General features: G+C 47.3%; 1 protein-coding gene across 3 annotated transcripts in view; it reads left to right on the forward strand.

Annotated features, from left to right (window-relative positions):
• Nucleotides 1-417: 417 nt before the first annotated feature.
• Nucleotides 418-16572, forward strand: part of LOC115155720 (A-kinase anchor protein 11) — an 18070-nt gene continuing 1915 nt past the window's right edge. The window contains exons 1-11 of one of the 3 annotated variants that reach the window (XM_029702619.1): nt 418-518; nt 3375-3474; nt 3614-3724; nt 3807-3860; nt 4318-4449; nt 5167-5428; nt 5567-9255; nt 9406-9576; nt 9685-10004; nt 10395-10541; nt 12937-13020. In XM_029702619.1, coding sequence (XP_029558479.1) covers nt 3412-3474; nt 3614-3724; nt 3807-3860; nt 4318-4449; nt 5167-5428; nt 5567-9255; nt 9406-9576; nt 9685-10004; nt 10395-10541; nt 12937-13020 — 5033 coding nt within the window. In that variant the 5' untranslated portion in view covers nt 418-518; nt 3375-3411. Of the gene's footprint in view, nt 519-3374; nt 3475-3613; nt 3725-3806; nt 3861-4317; nt 4450-5166; nt 5429-5566; nt 9256-9405; nt 9577-9684; nt 10005-10394; nt 10542-11394; nt 11876-12936; nt 13021-16572 lie in introns of those variants that run through there. The other 2 variants (XM_029702621.1, XM_029702620.1) reach the window with 2 other exon arrangements.

The raw sequence follows: 16572 nt of genomic DNA on the forward strand, positions 1-16572 counted from the left end.
TGACGTCCAAGTCGTGTGACTGTGAGTTACGCTTACACACAGGTCAGGTGTTTGGAACACACTATATAGCACAGGTGGTCGCCTTTGTCTTGTCTCTTTTCCATAAACGAACGCTGTAACATGGAGATATGGCCATTTGGCAACACTAACCCTAGCAAGCGTCGGGGCTCTTAACACCCCCTTGTCAGAAGATAGGCCTGTTGTCAAAAGGCGCTAAAGCATTTAGCCTCTATGAATGGGGCAGCCTACTTCCAATTTAGTGCTGAAGACACCCAGGCCTCACAAACAATCTGTACTTGATATAGGCCATTTTATCTGAGTGGAATTTTGTATGCTTGGCATGGCATCTTCTTAGATATGACATCACGCAATCGACTACTCTGTCTGTGCTTCTCCCTCGCCGAGGGAAAGCAGAGCTCAGAGAGTGATTACTACTGCCTGAATCAGTCTTGTTTTCATGGAATGAACTGTCAGTCAGTGGAATATCATCTCGCTACTAGTCCAACACTTGCTAAATGGTGAGAATAACAGGAGTGGGAGATTGAAAGATCATATTTGTGTTGAATTGACGATAAATGATTGTATAGTCATTATTTAATGACATGAGAGGACAATTGTTTTGTATATGTTCACACCAACTAGCTAGCATAATGACGGTGCAGTGGAACAATGTCCGATGCTAACTAGCTACAATGTTTGACAGTTAGCCTAGCTAGCTAACTAGTCAATACCCTTACGCTAGCTTGTTGACACTTGGCTAGTTAGCTAAGATAGGTGATTGATTTGCACAGAGTCGATATTAAACCAACATGTTACGCTACTGCTATAGTGGGATGTCACAAGGAATGGGACTATCAAATAATAATTTTCATTTCCTCTGTGAAAATGCGACACTGGCCGTAAATTATGGCCTGCCATAACATAAACGTGGTTTGCAGTTACCTGGCAAGCTATATGGCTACAGTTTTTCCTGAAAGAGAAGTTAGAAAGTTGTTTACTAGTAAAACTTATTTGGAGCGAATTCTAACGTTAGTTCGTTGCTTGATCAGCTGGCTTGCATGTTTGTTGTGGTCAGCCACACAGGCGGTTATGGACGGTTTTATAGCACATAAGGTAGCTAACGTTAGTGTATAATGCAGATGCGGCACAGGCCTGTCACCAGCTACAATGGCAATGTATTACCCCCCCAAATAGCGAGCTAATGAAAGATTGATAGCCAAAGTAGCTAGTTACCACTCCCCCTATTTTCAGTAGGCTATAGAATGCAGTTCCTAGTAATCAGCCCAGCAGATGATGATGTAGCTACACCAACAACAGCTGCGGGCCTTGTCAGATCTTTTATTGTTTGCTTTTGTCTTGTGTAATACCTAGTTGTAAAGATGTATGGTTTACTGAAAAAGGTTATCTGAATTTTCAGCTGTAGTTTCACTCCTGTGTGCTACTGCATTTCTTTCCCATGTTTACCCATCTGCCCACATAGTCACACATTCATGCTGCAACATCTCAGACTGACCTATTTTGAGCCCTTACACAATTCATGCCAAGCTGCTTACAGAGACCATAAGAACCTGTAGTATAGGTCATTTCTATTTGGCCATATCCCCATAGTTTGACATTGTCTCTGCACTAGCATCTTGTGCAAAGTCTATGATTTGACTATGATTATAAGTCTAAATGTTAAAAAATGTGTTACTAAAATGCCATGGTATAAGACACATGAACTGAGCATCATCAAAACCATCAGGAGAAAATACAACTTGCAACATTGAAATAGAGACAGAGAGGCCTGTCAGTTTGCTGCTGTGTGGCAGTCACGCAAAACTAGACTTCCTAGTTCGAGCTGCATTTCTATGGTCATAGCATTGGGGTCAGTACATAGCTGAGGTTAGCCGGTAACAGCTTGCGTTGTTGTTTCTGAAAACCCCACCAAAGCAGTCAAGAGACCAGGAGGTCCTGGGACAGCAGAGGAAGAGAAAGAGAGTATTCATTATTTCCCCTGGTTGGTTCCCATAGAGGACAGGCATCCTATCAAAGACTGGCCGTCTAGACTCAGATTCAACCAGCTGCTTTGGACAGCACCTCAAAGAACAGCTCACATTTCTTGGGAAACTTTCTTCCTCGCTCACTGTAAATATTTTTGCTGTCTTTAGCTGCTCTTTCATGCTTACCAAGTGTGTTTCTCCTGCCCTGGGTTAGTGTTCAGACTCCGGGTCCACACCCCTGTTCTCTCTACGGCCGTTTGATCGTCCGTGCTGGCTTGGAGCCTGAAGGAAGACATCAGACAGAGTGACTAGGCCAACATCTAAGGCTGCTGGAAACCTGATCGAAGAATATCTGCTTTTATGATTTCTGAATTTATTGAACTTAATCTGAGTGTTTGCTTGAGTGCATCAGTTCAGTTCATCTCCACCAGTGTTTGTCTTTCTGAGGTGACTGGGGTTGTGTTGTTGTGCAGTGGTACATCTAACCTCTTGACCTCTACAGCTGACTTCCTGTTATGATTAGGGTTTGTGTTGAGAGTGGATGAAGACTGAGTCTTATCAAAGAGGGTTTAGTATGAAGACATTAAGAACAAAACATTAAGAACACCTGCTCTTTCCATGACATAGACTGACCAGGTGAAAGCTATGATCCCTTATTGATGTCATTTGTTAAATCCACCTCAATCAGTATAGATGAAGGGGATGAGACAGGTTAAAGAAGGATTTTTAAGCCTTGAGACAATTTAGACATGGATTGTGTATGTGTGCCGTTCAGAGGGTGAATGGGCAAGACAAAAGATTTAAGTGCCTTTGAATGGGGTATGGTAGTATGTGCCAGGCGCACCGGTTTGTGTCAAGAACTGCAACGCAACTGGATTTTTCACGCTCAACAGTTACCCATGTGTATCAAGAATGGTTCATCACCCAAAGGACATCCAGCCAACTTGACACAACTGTGGAACGCATTTGAGTCAACATGGGCCAGTATCACTGTGGAACGCTTTCGACACCTTGTAGAGTCCATGCCCCAACGAATTGAGGCTGTGTTCCTAGGAAGGTGTTCCTAATGTTTGGTATACTCAGTGTAGATTTTACATGTGCTAAGGCCACAGGGGGCTAGAGATTATTACAGATACCTCTGATATTCTTGTGATAGATTACATAAAATCCTTGAAAGATACCAAAATTCTGTTAGTTTACTGGTGAACTTGTAAAGTTTCCATTAACATACCCTCCCTGTGCAGCTGTACTTGCAATAGACTAGGATCGTTGTTTTTCATTCTAATCTTTGAGACTTGTCAGTAAATCAGAATTGAATGATATCAAATTTCAAATATAAAATCTCTCCCTCTTTCCCACCTCTCTCTCCTTCCCCTCTTTCTCCTTCTACAGGTGAGTGGCTAGTCCGCCACACCCAGCCTGCGTTGCCATGGACGCCTGTGCCCGTATCCGAGGAGTTCCTCTCAGGACCAGAGCCTCCATCAGGAAAGAGGTTAGAGTCAGACTGCCATATTCTGATTCATTGATTGACTGATCGATTGATTTCATTTTAATGTTGATAACCTGGTGCTGTGTGTGAGGTTGTGCATGGGTGAAACCTAAGCTAACCTCTAATTGTGTGTATGGTGTAGACGGTGCGTGACAGTGGGCCTCAGTGTGTGAAGAGCCTTCTGAGGAGCAGGAAGGAGCTGTGCAGCATGGGACTGGAACTACATACCAAAGACACACCACGCCTGACTGAGGTGTGTATCACAACACACACACGCTTTGATTATGACTTGATGATTTTGAGGATTTCCCTGACTTGTCCTTTTCTTCCCTCAGATCCATTTTGTGTGTTTGCCTGGCCACTCTGAAGGGGAGGATCTAACTCTACAGGTGAGACTTACTGCACCAGCTCTGACTCTTTTGTAGTTCAATGAATGCGGCACTCAGCAGTGGAAACAATAACAAAGCGTTTCTGTAAAAAGTTGAGAGATGGGGCTGGAGAAATGTAACCACTCTCAAATTCATAGACAGAGCTGTGGATGTAAGGACTGACCATCCATGATATTAAAATGATAGTTTGAACCATGTTTTGAAGCTATAATGTTTGTTTACATTTACTTTGTTTACAAACGTTGGAGTAAAACAAGCTTATATTTTGGGTTCTGATGGGGTATGACAGTTGAACTAAGCTTATGAGGCATTTATTTATAAGTTATATTCTTCAAGAATCAATGGGTACATTTAATTAATGAATTAAGTCCAAAAATGGATGTAGCAGCTGCTGATTGCCCCTTTAAGTGATGCGTTATTAATGTATTATTTGTGTGATGTCTGTCCTCGTTCCCAGGCCCTGTCGTCTCTTCCAGGGGACCTGGCGGAGCTCCTGAGGTCTCCCCACGTTACCAGCCTGAGGAACGAAGAGGTGCTGCTGCTGAAGGACAGCAGGAAACCAGCCGACAGGAGGGACTCTACTACACAGGTAGACATGAGAGGAGGAAGTGTCTAATAGGTAAAAGGGGGAAGACTGTGTTTCTCAGGTCGATAGACTGCTTCAGAGGAAATACAGTATTTCACAGGTAAATAAGAGTTCAATATAGTTTTGAAGATGATTCATAGGACCTTACTCAGGCTGCTTGCAAAGGCCTGAGAGATTCTGTGTTTTCACCCTGTTGAACCTAGCCAGGTATACAGATGTCTGGGATAGTGTGGTTGCTTGTTTTCTCACCAGTGATTGCCACATTGTCCTGCCTGGTCCCATGCGTCTGTGCGAGTGTTCAGTCTGACTCTGCAGCATTGTGGTTACAGTGTGTGTGACATACAGATATACAGACAGGCAGTGCAACTAAAACTGAGCCTCTACCCACGGTGGCCAAGACAGAAGTGACGCTGAGGGTTCTATTCTGCATATACAACAACACATCAGACCACAATCAGACATGCAGACATAACAAGGCTGTCCCAGTAGAGCCCCTCTCTCTGTAAGACACAGACCGAAGGAAAGAGAACTCTTGTGTGAATTCCTGTGAGTTTTCCAAAGCCAAAGACTCTCTGATGATTAGCGCGTCTTGGCAGGAGCTGACAGTCTGCAGACCTAGTTTTTTATTCCTCAAAGAGCTAATTGTCCCTTGGCAGTAAGAATAAACTACTGTACCAGGCAGCCAGCAAACTCTGACTGTTTCTTCTCTATCCTCTACAGCAGTGCTCGCTAAAGGCGGTGTGTGTTGTAAGGCACAGCTCCAGCCCCAGTCAGGCCATTGTTGGTGTGTTGGTGGGCCTGCTGGGGCGTTATGCTGCGGGGGTCCGCTATGCCCTGGAGCTCCAAGCCCTCCACAGGGGCACGGCAGAACCCTGCCAGCCCGAGGACGATGACCCTAACCAGTCTGTGTCTTCCATCGAAGATGACTTTGTCACCGCTCTGGAACACCTAGAGGAGGAGGCCACTGGAGAGAATAACAACGGTAGGTTCATCACAGCTCTATGTAGATGAATGTTCAATAGAGCATGATGTGATCACTTATTGTTGCATAACCTTAAGTGTTAACTAAATTTAGACCGAAACATTTACCCCCCCACTCTCTATCTCCCTCTCTCCCTAGCCGATGACTCTTATCTCCATGGAAACCAGCGTGATGTGGCCTCCCAGACAGTCCCTGCCCACAAGAGAGACAAGGACCTATCAGGCTCCAGGATCATAATCAGCTCTGCCCACAGGAAGTCCTCAACCAGTCATAGGTCTCCCCCAGAGGTGTCTGTTACCGTACAGTGCTCCAGAAGGGCAGAGTCCCAGTGGACCCTCTGCAGCCCTAGAGCCCGGCTCCCCTCCCCCACACATCCTGTCAGCGAATCAGAGGAGTCGGACGGCTCCAGCCCTAGTCCAATCATATTCCTAGATGAGGTTGGCTACCAGAAAAGTCTCAAAGCGACACTGGACATACCTCAGATCCCCGGGGGGCCGACGGACAGGGTGGAGGACTCTGACTCTGAGGTCAGCGAGTTCTTCGACAGCTTTGACCAGTTTGACGACCTAGACGAGCTGAGCTCAGAGAGCTGTACACTCACCCTGCCTTTAGACCCGACTTCCTCTGTTATCATTACCGGCCCAGACCAGAAGAAGAAGTACTCTGGTACTGGCAAGTCAGGGTCCAAGAAAGTGTCCCGAAGCTGTTCCACCATGAACCCCCACCGGTTCGACCAGCGCACCCTCCCTGCGAATGTGAAGAAACCCACCCCGCTCAGAAGCCCCCTCCCCCTTGGCTCTCCGTATGGATCCCCTGACTCACCCCGGCCGGCCCGGACCTCCTGTGAGGAAGGTGGAGGTCCTCTGTTCAGCCCCGTTAGCTCCTCAGCCTTCAGCCCACTCGGAGATGGAGCTCTGGATTACTTCTGGAAGACCGAGGGAGATGGAGGAGATGAGTCAGAGCTAAAGAAACCCCAGGACCTGTGTTCCCTCTACAAGACTTACTCAGACTTTGCCAGCAGTCTGTCCAAGGAGATCCTGGGATCCGTATGTGGATACCAGTCTCCCGTGGACCTCAACGACAACAAGAACCTGAGCTGTGTCTGTCACAAGGAGTTCCAGAACCAGTCTGGACATGTCATGAAGCTATCTGAGATCCAGGAGACGGTGACTGTCTCCAAGCTGCAACAGAAGCCCCAGTCTCTGAAGGACGGCATCCAGAGGTTTGCCACAGACTTGGTAGAGATGAGTCTGGGCAGCGCTCTGAGAGACCTGCAGAAGGGAGTGTCCTCTTGCACCACCACCCTCTGCCACCTGGCTGCCAAACTCACCACTTCCGTCTTCCAGATGGCCTTCCAGGAGATCGGCATGCGCCGTGCCTACGTCCTGAAGGAACGGGCCATCAACGGGCTGGCTGGGTTCCTGGTGGGAGAGGCGGTGTCGGGCGCTCTGAAGGACTTCCTGACGGTGAAGAAGCAGATGTTCAACAGCACCGTGACTCAGTTTGCCGCCGATCTGGCGGAGGAGCTGGTGTATGAGGGGATGATGGAAGTGTGTCAGTTCTCCCACCCCTCCACCCCCCTCACCCCCAGTGACTGGTCCTTCAGCGTGGGGGAGGAGGACGATGAGGAGGTGGTGTCCTCCTATGCCTCGGACCTCTCTGAGTCTGTCCTCCAGGAGGCCTTCATTGAACTGTCCCAGGCTGACGTGGCCTTCACCACCCAAGCAGCCATCAGTCTCTCTCTGGACAACATATTCTATGTCAGTGCTGACGAAACACACACTACCTGCAGTACTGCTGCTGACCACCAGGCTAACCCTGCCGAGGAAGGCCCAGGTCCATCAGGGGAGGATGGCTGTACTGTGAAGAAGGCTCTGTTCTGTGTGTCTGGGATGGCCAGCTGTGTACCTGTCCCCCAGGCAGGCCAGGCCATCTCCCTCTTCCACGACTCAGAAGAGATCTGCCAGTGTAAGACCAGCCTGGCCCACACCTCCCAGACCAGCCCCAAGAGGAGCTGCAGCTCAGAGAGCAGAATGGTGACCACAGGCGCCTCTGATGCTACTGCTGCCACACAGACTGACCTGCTGCCAAAGACCCCCTTTCACAACTTCTCTGGCAACATGGTGGATATGATAGTGAGTGAAGCGTGTGAGCTGATGACTGCCACAAAGATGAAGAAGAAGGTGGAGGACTGTGCTGACTTCCTTTCTAAAGCCATTGTTGGTCGGGGACCTCCATCCGGACAGGAGGGTACTGTCACTGACCAGACCTCCCACTCCTCTCTCCACCCTCATTCTCAGAACCCAGGGAGAGGCTCCTGTGAGTCAGGCTCCAGGACCAGCAGAGCTGTCTCAGAGACCCGGCCAGTGATGATGGACACTCTAGAGATTCCAGGGTTGGAGATGGACGGCTGGGAAGGCAGGAAGATGGCCTCCGGTGAGGAGATGGTTCCCAGCACTGGTTGCATGTCCAGCGGGACCCCTGGTACGCCCCCCTCCACCCCCCAGCATCCCAACAAGGTGTCCCAGGAGAAGCAGATCAAGCAGTTCTCCAAGAAGCTGAAAGGCAAACTGGCCAAGGAGTTCTCTCCCGCCACCCCTCCTCCCACCCCACACTACCAGCCAGGGCCTGAGCCCAAAGAGTCTCCCTCTGAGATGGACAAGGCTGACTTCATGCTCAAACTGATGAGGTCTCTGTCTGAGGAGGCAGACGGGAACGAGGAAGAGGAGGGCGGAGTAGAAGGGCTTAACTCTGGAACCGAGACAGGAAACCGTCCGCAGCTAGAACTCAACCTATTGGTTGGAGGACACAAGATGGCCGACAAGGGAGCCCTCCATTACGCAGAGCGCCTGGCGTGCCACATCGTCTCCATGGCGACAGAGATGGACACTCTGGGAGGAGTGGAGGATGGAGGTAGGAGGACGGTGGAGGAGAGAAGAGACAGTGTGGCCCAGTTCTCGGAGCAGACCCTGAACACGCTGTGGATCTACGCTGGTGAGGTGGCGGGAGAGGTGATCAGTGACGTGAAGAGGATAATGGGGTCAGGACAGTGTCGTCAAAGAGCAGTCAAACGAGCCAGCCAGGACTGGTCAGGGGAATGCCCTCACCACCACAACCAACTCCAGCCCAGTGAACACAGCAGGGGCTGCACAGTGGGTCATCTGGCTGAACAGTGGTCTGGTGACCTCCTCTCCTCTGTCCTCCACCCGTCAACGTCCACCTCTACCGCCAGCTCTGGCCTGTCCTCTGACTACCCCAGCTGTGAAAGTGTGACAGATGAGTATGCTGGCTACCTCATCAGGGTGCTGAAGAAAGAGGGAGGCAGCAGGGAGCTGGTCCTGGATCAGTATGCCAGCCGTCTGGCCTACCGCTCCATCAAACTGGGCCTGGCCCATGCTGCCCGCAACATGGAGAAGAGACCCTCCTCCTCTAGGCACCACTCCTCCAGAAGGCTCCACCAGGATGGCTGCAGGGGGCCCAATGCTGAGCCGTCTGTACCCAGGGACGAAGCAGGGAGAGTGGGATCTCCTTCCAGTGACTCTGATGATGGGAGCCAGAGGGAGTACATGGAGCTGGTGAACTTCGCAGAGTCGTTGGCGTACAACATCACCTGTGACGTCACACGCAAACTCTGTGTGTCGTCAGACCGACTACCCAAGTCCCTGACTGAGTCGTGTCTGTATCAGAAATTCAAGCTGGAGGACATGGCAGAGAACCTGATCAGGAACTCCTTTTCATGCCCCCTGCTGGCCAACGAGGGAAAGAGCAGGCAGTACCACAGCACAGGCTGCCTGGACGACGGAGGCTACAGCAGTGGAGTCATGCAGGTCAGTTTGGTTTAGTTCATAATTTTATTTGAGTAGGGAAAGATACTGTTAAAACATGTACACATTGAGTTAACAGCAGTCTGATTCATGCTATCATCATTGTAGCATTAGACTTCAGCTTTCTCCAATTCCCAGCATTTGTCTCTACAGGTCATGGAGCACTATGCCAGGAAGATAGTGGACGACACGCTGGAGATGGGCCTGGCCTCGGCCGGACACCCAGCCCAACAGGGTCCAGATAGACACTTCCACTCTGAGAGGCCGTCTGAGGGGGGAGCAGTGGGCTCTGCGCTGGGGGAGACAGCCTGCCGATACTGCCAGGTCAAGAAGTGTCAGACGTATTTTTTTCGATGGATTACATATGATCTATCACCCACCCATTTTTTTTTATATACAGTTCTTGAGTATTAATGTTGTTTGTTATTACAGGTCATCGAGTGTCCGTTCTGCTCGTGGCCTAGCAGGCAGTACATCCTTGAGGCAGGAGCAGGCCAGAGGAGGAGGCCGGACGGGGAGGTGGGGGTGTGTGGCCTGGAGATCCCTGAGATCCACATCGATCTGGACCGCAGGGCAGTGTTCGCAGAGGAGATCGTCACTACGGCAATGGAGGGAGCGAAACGAGAGCTGAGCAACACCAGCCTGAACGCTGACAGCGGGATCGGACACGACGGGCCAAGCTTTGCCGAGAGTCTGACCGCAGAGATCATGACATCCGCGCTGTCCAACGCATGCCAGACTGCCAACCTCAGGTACAAATACATTGTGGCAAAGTCTGTGTAAGACACAACACCACCAATCTGTGACTAACCCTAATGTTGTAGAGCGCAACCACAGGGTGAGTCAAGACCCATAAGATTCCATGACTGTTCACATGGATTTCCTTATGGTTAACCATGATGCTTAGTAATATGTAAGGGTTTGACTAATTCTTGTGACGCACCATCTTGGGAAATTAATTGAAGAGTCCATCATTTTCGCAATTTTGTACTTGACCAGATTACACAACAATAGTAAAGGAGCCAAGAAGAGGTCCACCATCTTGATTACTAACTATATTTCTCTCAGTCCCTTATGTCTCTGTATAAAGATTCTGTATCTTTATTCATGTCTGGTTCCCTTTCTCCATGTCCCTGTGGTAGCTTTCCAGTCAGGGAGACCACAGAGTCCACAGTGTCCCAGCAGCTCAGTCTGAGTGTGGGCGATGACAGTCTGGGCAGCTGGTCCAACCTCAGCTTTGAGGACGAACACCCCGACGAGACCAGCAGCTTCCTGCACCTCAGCGACAGGTAGGGAACACACAGCACATCATGTAGTCTCAAACTAATCTGCTCTGTTCTTTTAGTTTCTCTGAAGGCTACATTAGAGACATCTAATCTAGATTAGTTGATTAATGATTCACCTCTTGAAACACTTCTTTAATGTCTTTGAGTACTGTTTTCTGTCTCACTCTTTCATACCAGCGAAGGACTCTAATCCATGTTCAATGTCCACAGATGGATTGATATATAAGTGAGTAGAACTTTAGACCAGGGTTGTGGCATTCAGCCTAGACTTCAATTAATGCTGAAACTAATGAAGGCAAGTCAGTCATCACCGCTTTGGCTGCACTGGCATTTCCCATGTCATTTTAAGATGACTGTGGTGATTGGGGATTAGCTGGTTTGATGCTGTGAGACTGAGTTGAGATCAGTACAATACGGGTTTCTCCATGTTGTCTGTCGGATGGCTGCTGGATGACGTGAGGTCACCGTAGGTCACGACCAGCAGAATGTGTAGTTTGGGAACCTGTAGGACCTTCTGCTGCCGAGAAACAATTATCTCTGATTTGAGCAAATATTACATTACATATATTCTCTCAAATGTTGTTATATCATTTAAATAGCTGATTAATGCCAAGTTCTGCTGAGATTGAGTTAATGCATCATAAGGATAATGTATCCCTTTTAAGAGAGATATGGCTTTTCCTTTATGATAGAAACACACACACGTACTGGTCTGTTAGTGGATCTGGTGTAATGCTCTGAGAGTGACGTGGTCTCACCCAGTCTCACGGTTGGAGGAGAGTTACTGACGTTCCCTGGCTCGGCCTGATATCTCTATGGAAGCAGACCCAGTTAACATGTACACTTCTCTCCCCAGATACTGAATGGGAGAATGTGTGAGGAGAACAGATAGTTATTTTGAAGGTATAATAATATTTTCTTAAGGTGTGTCTGTAGCAGCCTCTCTCTCTCTCTCTCTCTCTGCCTCAGGCCCTTTCCACAAGAACAAAGTCCTTCCACCATTTGTTATTCATTAGCTTCTCTCTCTCCCTTCAAAATACTTTCCCAACTGTCTCCCAACTGTCAACAACTAAACTAGATAACTCAGGAAAGGGAAGGCTCCGTTGTAAAGGTTTTCAAACCCTGGAAGAACTGATTGACTTCTTAACGACCTCTCAGCATACCACTTTCATAAACCACAGCTACGGAGACCGTATTTTAGCTCAGGTCATCAATTAACTAGTTGATGTTTGTGGAGCTATTTTTAGGTCTCCACATCATTCTTGACATACCAGAGTGCACAGTGTGCAGGTTCCAGCCAGCCTGATAATCAGGGCTAATTTAACTAAACCAAAAAATACATATTGTCGGCTAGGTACCTCGACTAACCGGTGCCCCCGCACATTGACTCTGTACCCGTACCTCCTGTATATAGCCTCGCTAATGTTATTTTACTGCTGCTCTTTAACTACTTGTTCCTTTTTTATTTCTTATTCTTATCAGTATTTTTTAAACTACATTGTTGGTTAAGGGCCTGTCAGTAAGCATTTCACTGTAAGGTCTACACCTGTTGTATTCAGCGCATGTGACTAATACAATTTGATTTGATAAGTGCAGTGAAAAGTGTTGTTTTACAGGGTCAGCCATAGTAGTACGGTGCCCCTGGAGCAAATTAGGGTTAAGTGCCCTGCTCAAGGGCCTTGTCGGATCTACAGTGTGTTGTGATGCTCCAGCTGCCAGCTGGATGTCCCAGTGGAATTCACAAGTGAAGACTAGTATGCAGTGATCTCATCTCACATAATTGGGCAGTCATCACTTATTGCTTTGATTGAATGTTTTTTCAGGACCAAAACTATTGTATGAGCCTCACATTAAGATGGATCATGTAATGCTTTAAAGCAGTTGTTTCTGCCAGGTAAGAAAGATCAACCAGGTCTGTTATGAACCTGCTTGACCAAAGTGATTCCCACGCCTAAGACTGTGTGTGTGCCCATTGTTGAACGGTTGTCTCCCCAGCAGCAATGGGAACAGCAGTCGTTGGAGCAGGTTAGGGTTAGTTGGAGCAGGTTAGGGTTAGTTGGAGCAGGTTAGGGTTAGTTGAAGCAGGTTAGGGTTAGTTGGAGCAGGTAAGGGTTAGTTGAAGCAGGTTAGGGTTAGTTGGAGCAGGTTAGGGTTAGTTGAAGCAGGTTAGGGTTAGTTGGAGCAGGTTAGGGTTAGTTGGAGCAGGTTAGGGTTAGTTGGAGCAGATTAGGGTTAGTTGGAGCAGATTAGGGTTAGTTGGAGCAGGTTAGGGTTAGTTGGAGCAGATTAGGGTTTGTCGGTTCAGGGTTAGTGTCATTGCTAGGATTAGGGTAATGGACAGGGTTATGATCAGTGTGTGTATGTTACCAGTGTTGAGCATTGGTCTTGTCTCTTGCAGCAATGGAAACAGCAGTAGTTGGAGCAGCCTGGGGTTAGAGGGAGAGATGTATGAGGAGCACCTGTCCTTCTCTCCTTCCGACAGGTCGGTCCATACATGCATACATACATACATACATACAGCTAATACAGCTAATACTGCTATAATGCTAACCGCTAGGTGCAGGTAGAAGTTGCCCTCAACCACAGATTTAAGATCAGATCCTATCCCCCAATCCTAACCTTTAACATTAGAAAACCATTACATAATTTGATCCTGTGTCAGTGGTTAGGGTCAACTTCTACCTACGCCCCCTAATCATTGCATGATGTCAGAGCTGTGATCAGCAACGCTGTAGAATGTGACTGTGTATGAGACAACAGCTTCTACCCTCTACAGATCCCTCTTGATAACCATTGAGGACAGAGAATGTCTTTGTCATTGTGTTCGTCGCCACTATGTCAGCACACAAGTGGAATTAGCCTAGTCAATGGAATCAGTGTGTGTGTGAACCTGCTGCTTGTCCTGAAGTGGCTGTGGGAAGGATTGAAGCAGGTTTCTCTGTCTGCCTGTCTAGCTGGCTGCTTGTCTGCCTGCATGCAGCATGGCTGAGTGTGATGACAACAGACCAGTGTTAATCGTCAACAAAAATATTTGTCAAACACCTATTTTTCACTGGCAATTGACGAGACTATAACTGACTAAATAGACTTAGAAAAACTACCACTAAACGTAAATTATTTTTTGAGTTGATTAAAATGAGACGAGACAAAAGTTTCTCTGAGTAAAATGTGAATACTAAGTGGACTGGACATGAGTATTTTGTAGAGCACGTAGTTCTCTACAAAACAGTGGGAAGGACACGGCACACATCCTAGCCTACATCAGCTGGTGAGCTGCAGGGGAGCAAGCAATGAGTGTGGGCAGACAGGCTCTGCTCCAGCTCCGCCTTCGATTATACACATCGCGGAGGCGACTGTCTTGCTTCCCGTAGCTAACCAGTCACCACCAGCCTTCTAGTTAGATACCCTTTGCCTGGTTTAAGAAACACAAGCTGCTTCAAGTAGTTAAAAACAATAGCAGCATTTAGTTAAAATGTATGAAATGTCTGCATTCACTACTGTAAGTCGCTCTGGATAAGAGCGTCTGCTAAATGACTAAAATGTAAATGTAAAATGTAAATGTAGAATTTAAATGAACAGGCCAGCTATATTTTTCTCTCCCTTCAGTATAGAAAAGTCTTGCTCAAGCCCTGCACTTTTCCAACTGCATTTCATAGCCAGGTTCTGTAGCCAACGTACTTGCCAAGTCTCCCTCTTTTCCTCAGAGAAAACAGCTTGATTCTAGCCATTACCGTTCAAAAGATATTACCTATAATACCTCCGCTATGTTTTTTTCTTTCTATCATGCATTGGCGGTCTAATATTCATAAAGCATATCGCGGGTGCTTTAAAACTTAGCTTCTTGCGGACCGGACCGTTAACCATTGGTTTAGGCTACACCTTGTTCAGTCAAGTTACCTTATTAGCTAGCTATAGCTAACAACCTGGGGCGCGTTCAGCAGGATAAAATGTTTTGGAACGTTCAGATAGAAATATGCTATGTAGAACAAACATGCCTCTGACATGTTGAATAAGGAATAATGTCGGCTCTAGTCATTGAATTTTTATCTACAACGTTCAAGAACGTTTTGCAACTGAACGTGGCCCTGGTAACATTACCAGTAGCCTATATGCACATAGTTGGTGGTACAGAAAGAAAGAAAAATGGATAGCAAACATTTTATTGACTAAATCCCTCTTGCCACTACACTTTATCTGACTGTTTAACTTTATTTTGAGTTCATGTGGACCCTGTGACTTGGACTCGGACATGGGGACTCGGACATGGGGACTCGGACATGGGGACTCGGACATGGGGACTCGGACTTGGGGACTCGGACTTGGGGACTTGGACATGGGGACTCGGACTTGAACACAGGGGACTTGGAACTCGATTCAGACTTGAGATTTAATGACTCGACTATATCACTGGACGTAACAGTCATTAGCTCCCGTTCAAAGTCAGTCACCACCATTCTCCTTTTAGGCATCAACGTGGCTGCAGCGTCGGTTGAACGTTGATAACGATGTCAGTGACGGGACGAGTGATAGAGGTGTAACCCATACTACTTCACCAATACTTTTCTGCACCATCTGGTGATTGTGCCTCTCTCTGTCTCCTCTCTCTTTGTCTCTCTCGCTGTCTCCTCTCTCTGTCTCCTGTCTCTCGCTCTCTCCTTTCTGTCTGCTCTCTCTCTCTGTCTCCTCTCTGTCTGTCTCTCTCTCTGTCTCTCTCGCTCTCTTGCTCTCTCTCTGTCTTCTTTCACTCTCTCTGTCTCTCTCTTGCTCTCGCTTGAGTGTGTCTTTGTATGTGATGTGTAATATCTATGTAGGCTGAATTAGGAATGTACATGGCCAGATAATTGTTATATATTCTTATATGTTTGGAATATTTCTGCTGTTGGGAAGAGAATAGGATGTTATGCAGAATAGTATGTTGGTAGGACAAGGCTATGTATTGTGTGTGTCAGTGGTGTATGTTTACTATAGGTTAATGAGGCAATACAAATGCGATTTGACTAAAATGAAAGGATATTTAGTTGACTAAAATGGCCCACTGATTTTGTCATTTTGCCAATAACTAAACTAAATCATTATTCAAATGACAAAAATGTGACTAAGACATAATAATATTTTAGTAAAAATGACTGATACTATACTACATTTAAAAAATGAGTGTCAAAATGAACACGGCAACAGTCATTTAGACCTCCCACCCTAGTGGGTAAGGGATATCTATCTCTGTAGCCTGTACAGTACAATGCCATACCTCACCCTACTCCAGGAGTCATATCTACACTGCATTCAGAAAGTATTCAGACCCCTTGACCTTTTCCACATTTTCTTACGTTACAGCCTTATTCCAAAATGGATTACATTGTTATTTTTTCCTCATCAATCTACACACAATCCCTCATAATGACAAAGCAAAAAATGGTTTTTAGAACATTTTGCAAATGTATAACATTTTTAAAACAGAAATAATATTTAAGTAAGTATTCAGACCCTTTACTCAGTACATTGTTGAAGCACCTTTGGCAGCGATGACAGCCTTGAGTCTTCTTGGGTATGATGCTACAAGCTTGGTACACCTGTATTTGGGGAGTTTCTCCCATTCTTCTCTGCAGATCCTCTCAAGCTCTGTCAGGTTTGATGGGAAGCGTTGCTGCACAGCTATTTTCAGGTCTCTCCAGAGATGCTTGATCGGGTTCAAGTCCGGGTTCTGGCTGGGCCACTCAAGGACATTCAGAGACTTCTCCCGAAGACTTGTCTGCTCCCCCCCCCACTTGCTCTCTCTCTCTCTCTCTCTCTCTCTCCCTCTGCTCTCTCTCTCTCTCTCTCTCCCTCTTCTCTCTCTTTCTCTCTCCTCTCTCCCTCTTTCCCTCTGCTCTCTCTCTCTTTCCCTCTGCTCTCTCTCTCTTTCCCTCTGCTCTCTCTCTCTCTCTCCTCTGCTCTCTCTCTCTCTCCTCTGCTCTCTCTCTCTCTCTCTCCCTCTGCTCTCGCTCTCTCTCCCTCTCCCTCTGCTCTCTCTCTCTCCCCCTGCTCTCTCTCTCTC

Source organism: Salmo trutta, chromosome 20 (assembly GCF_901001165.1).
Source record: "Salmo trutta chromosome 20, fSalTru1.1, whole genome shotgun sequence".
In the NCBI taxonomy this organism is placed as follows: Eukaryota; Metazoa; Chordata; class Actinopteri; order Salmoniformes; family Salmonidae; genus Salmo; species Salmo trutta.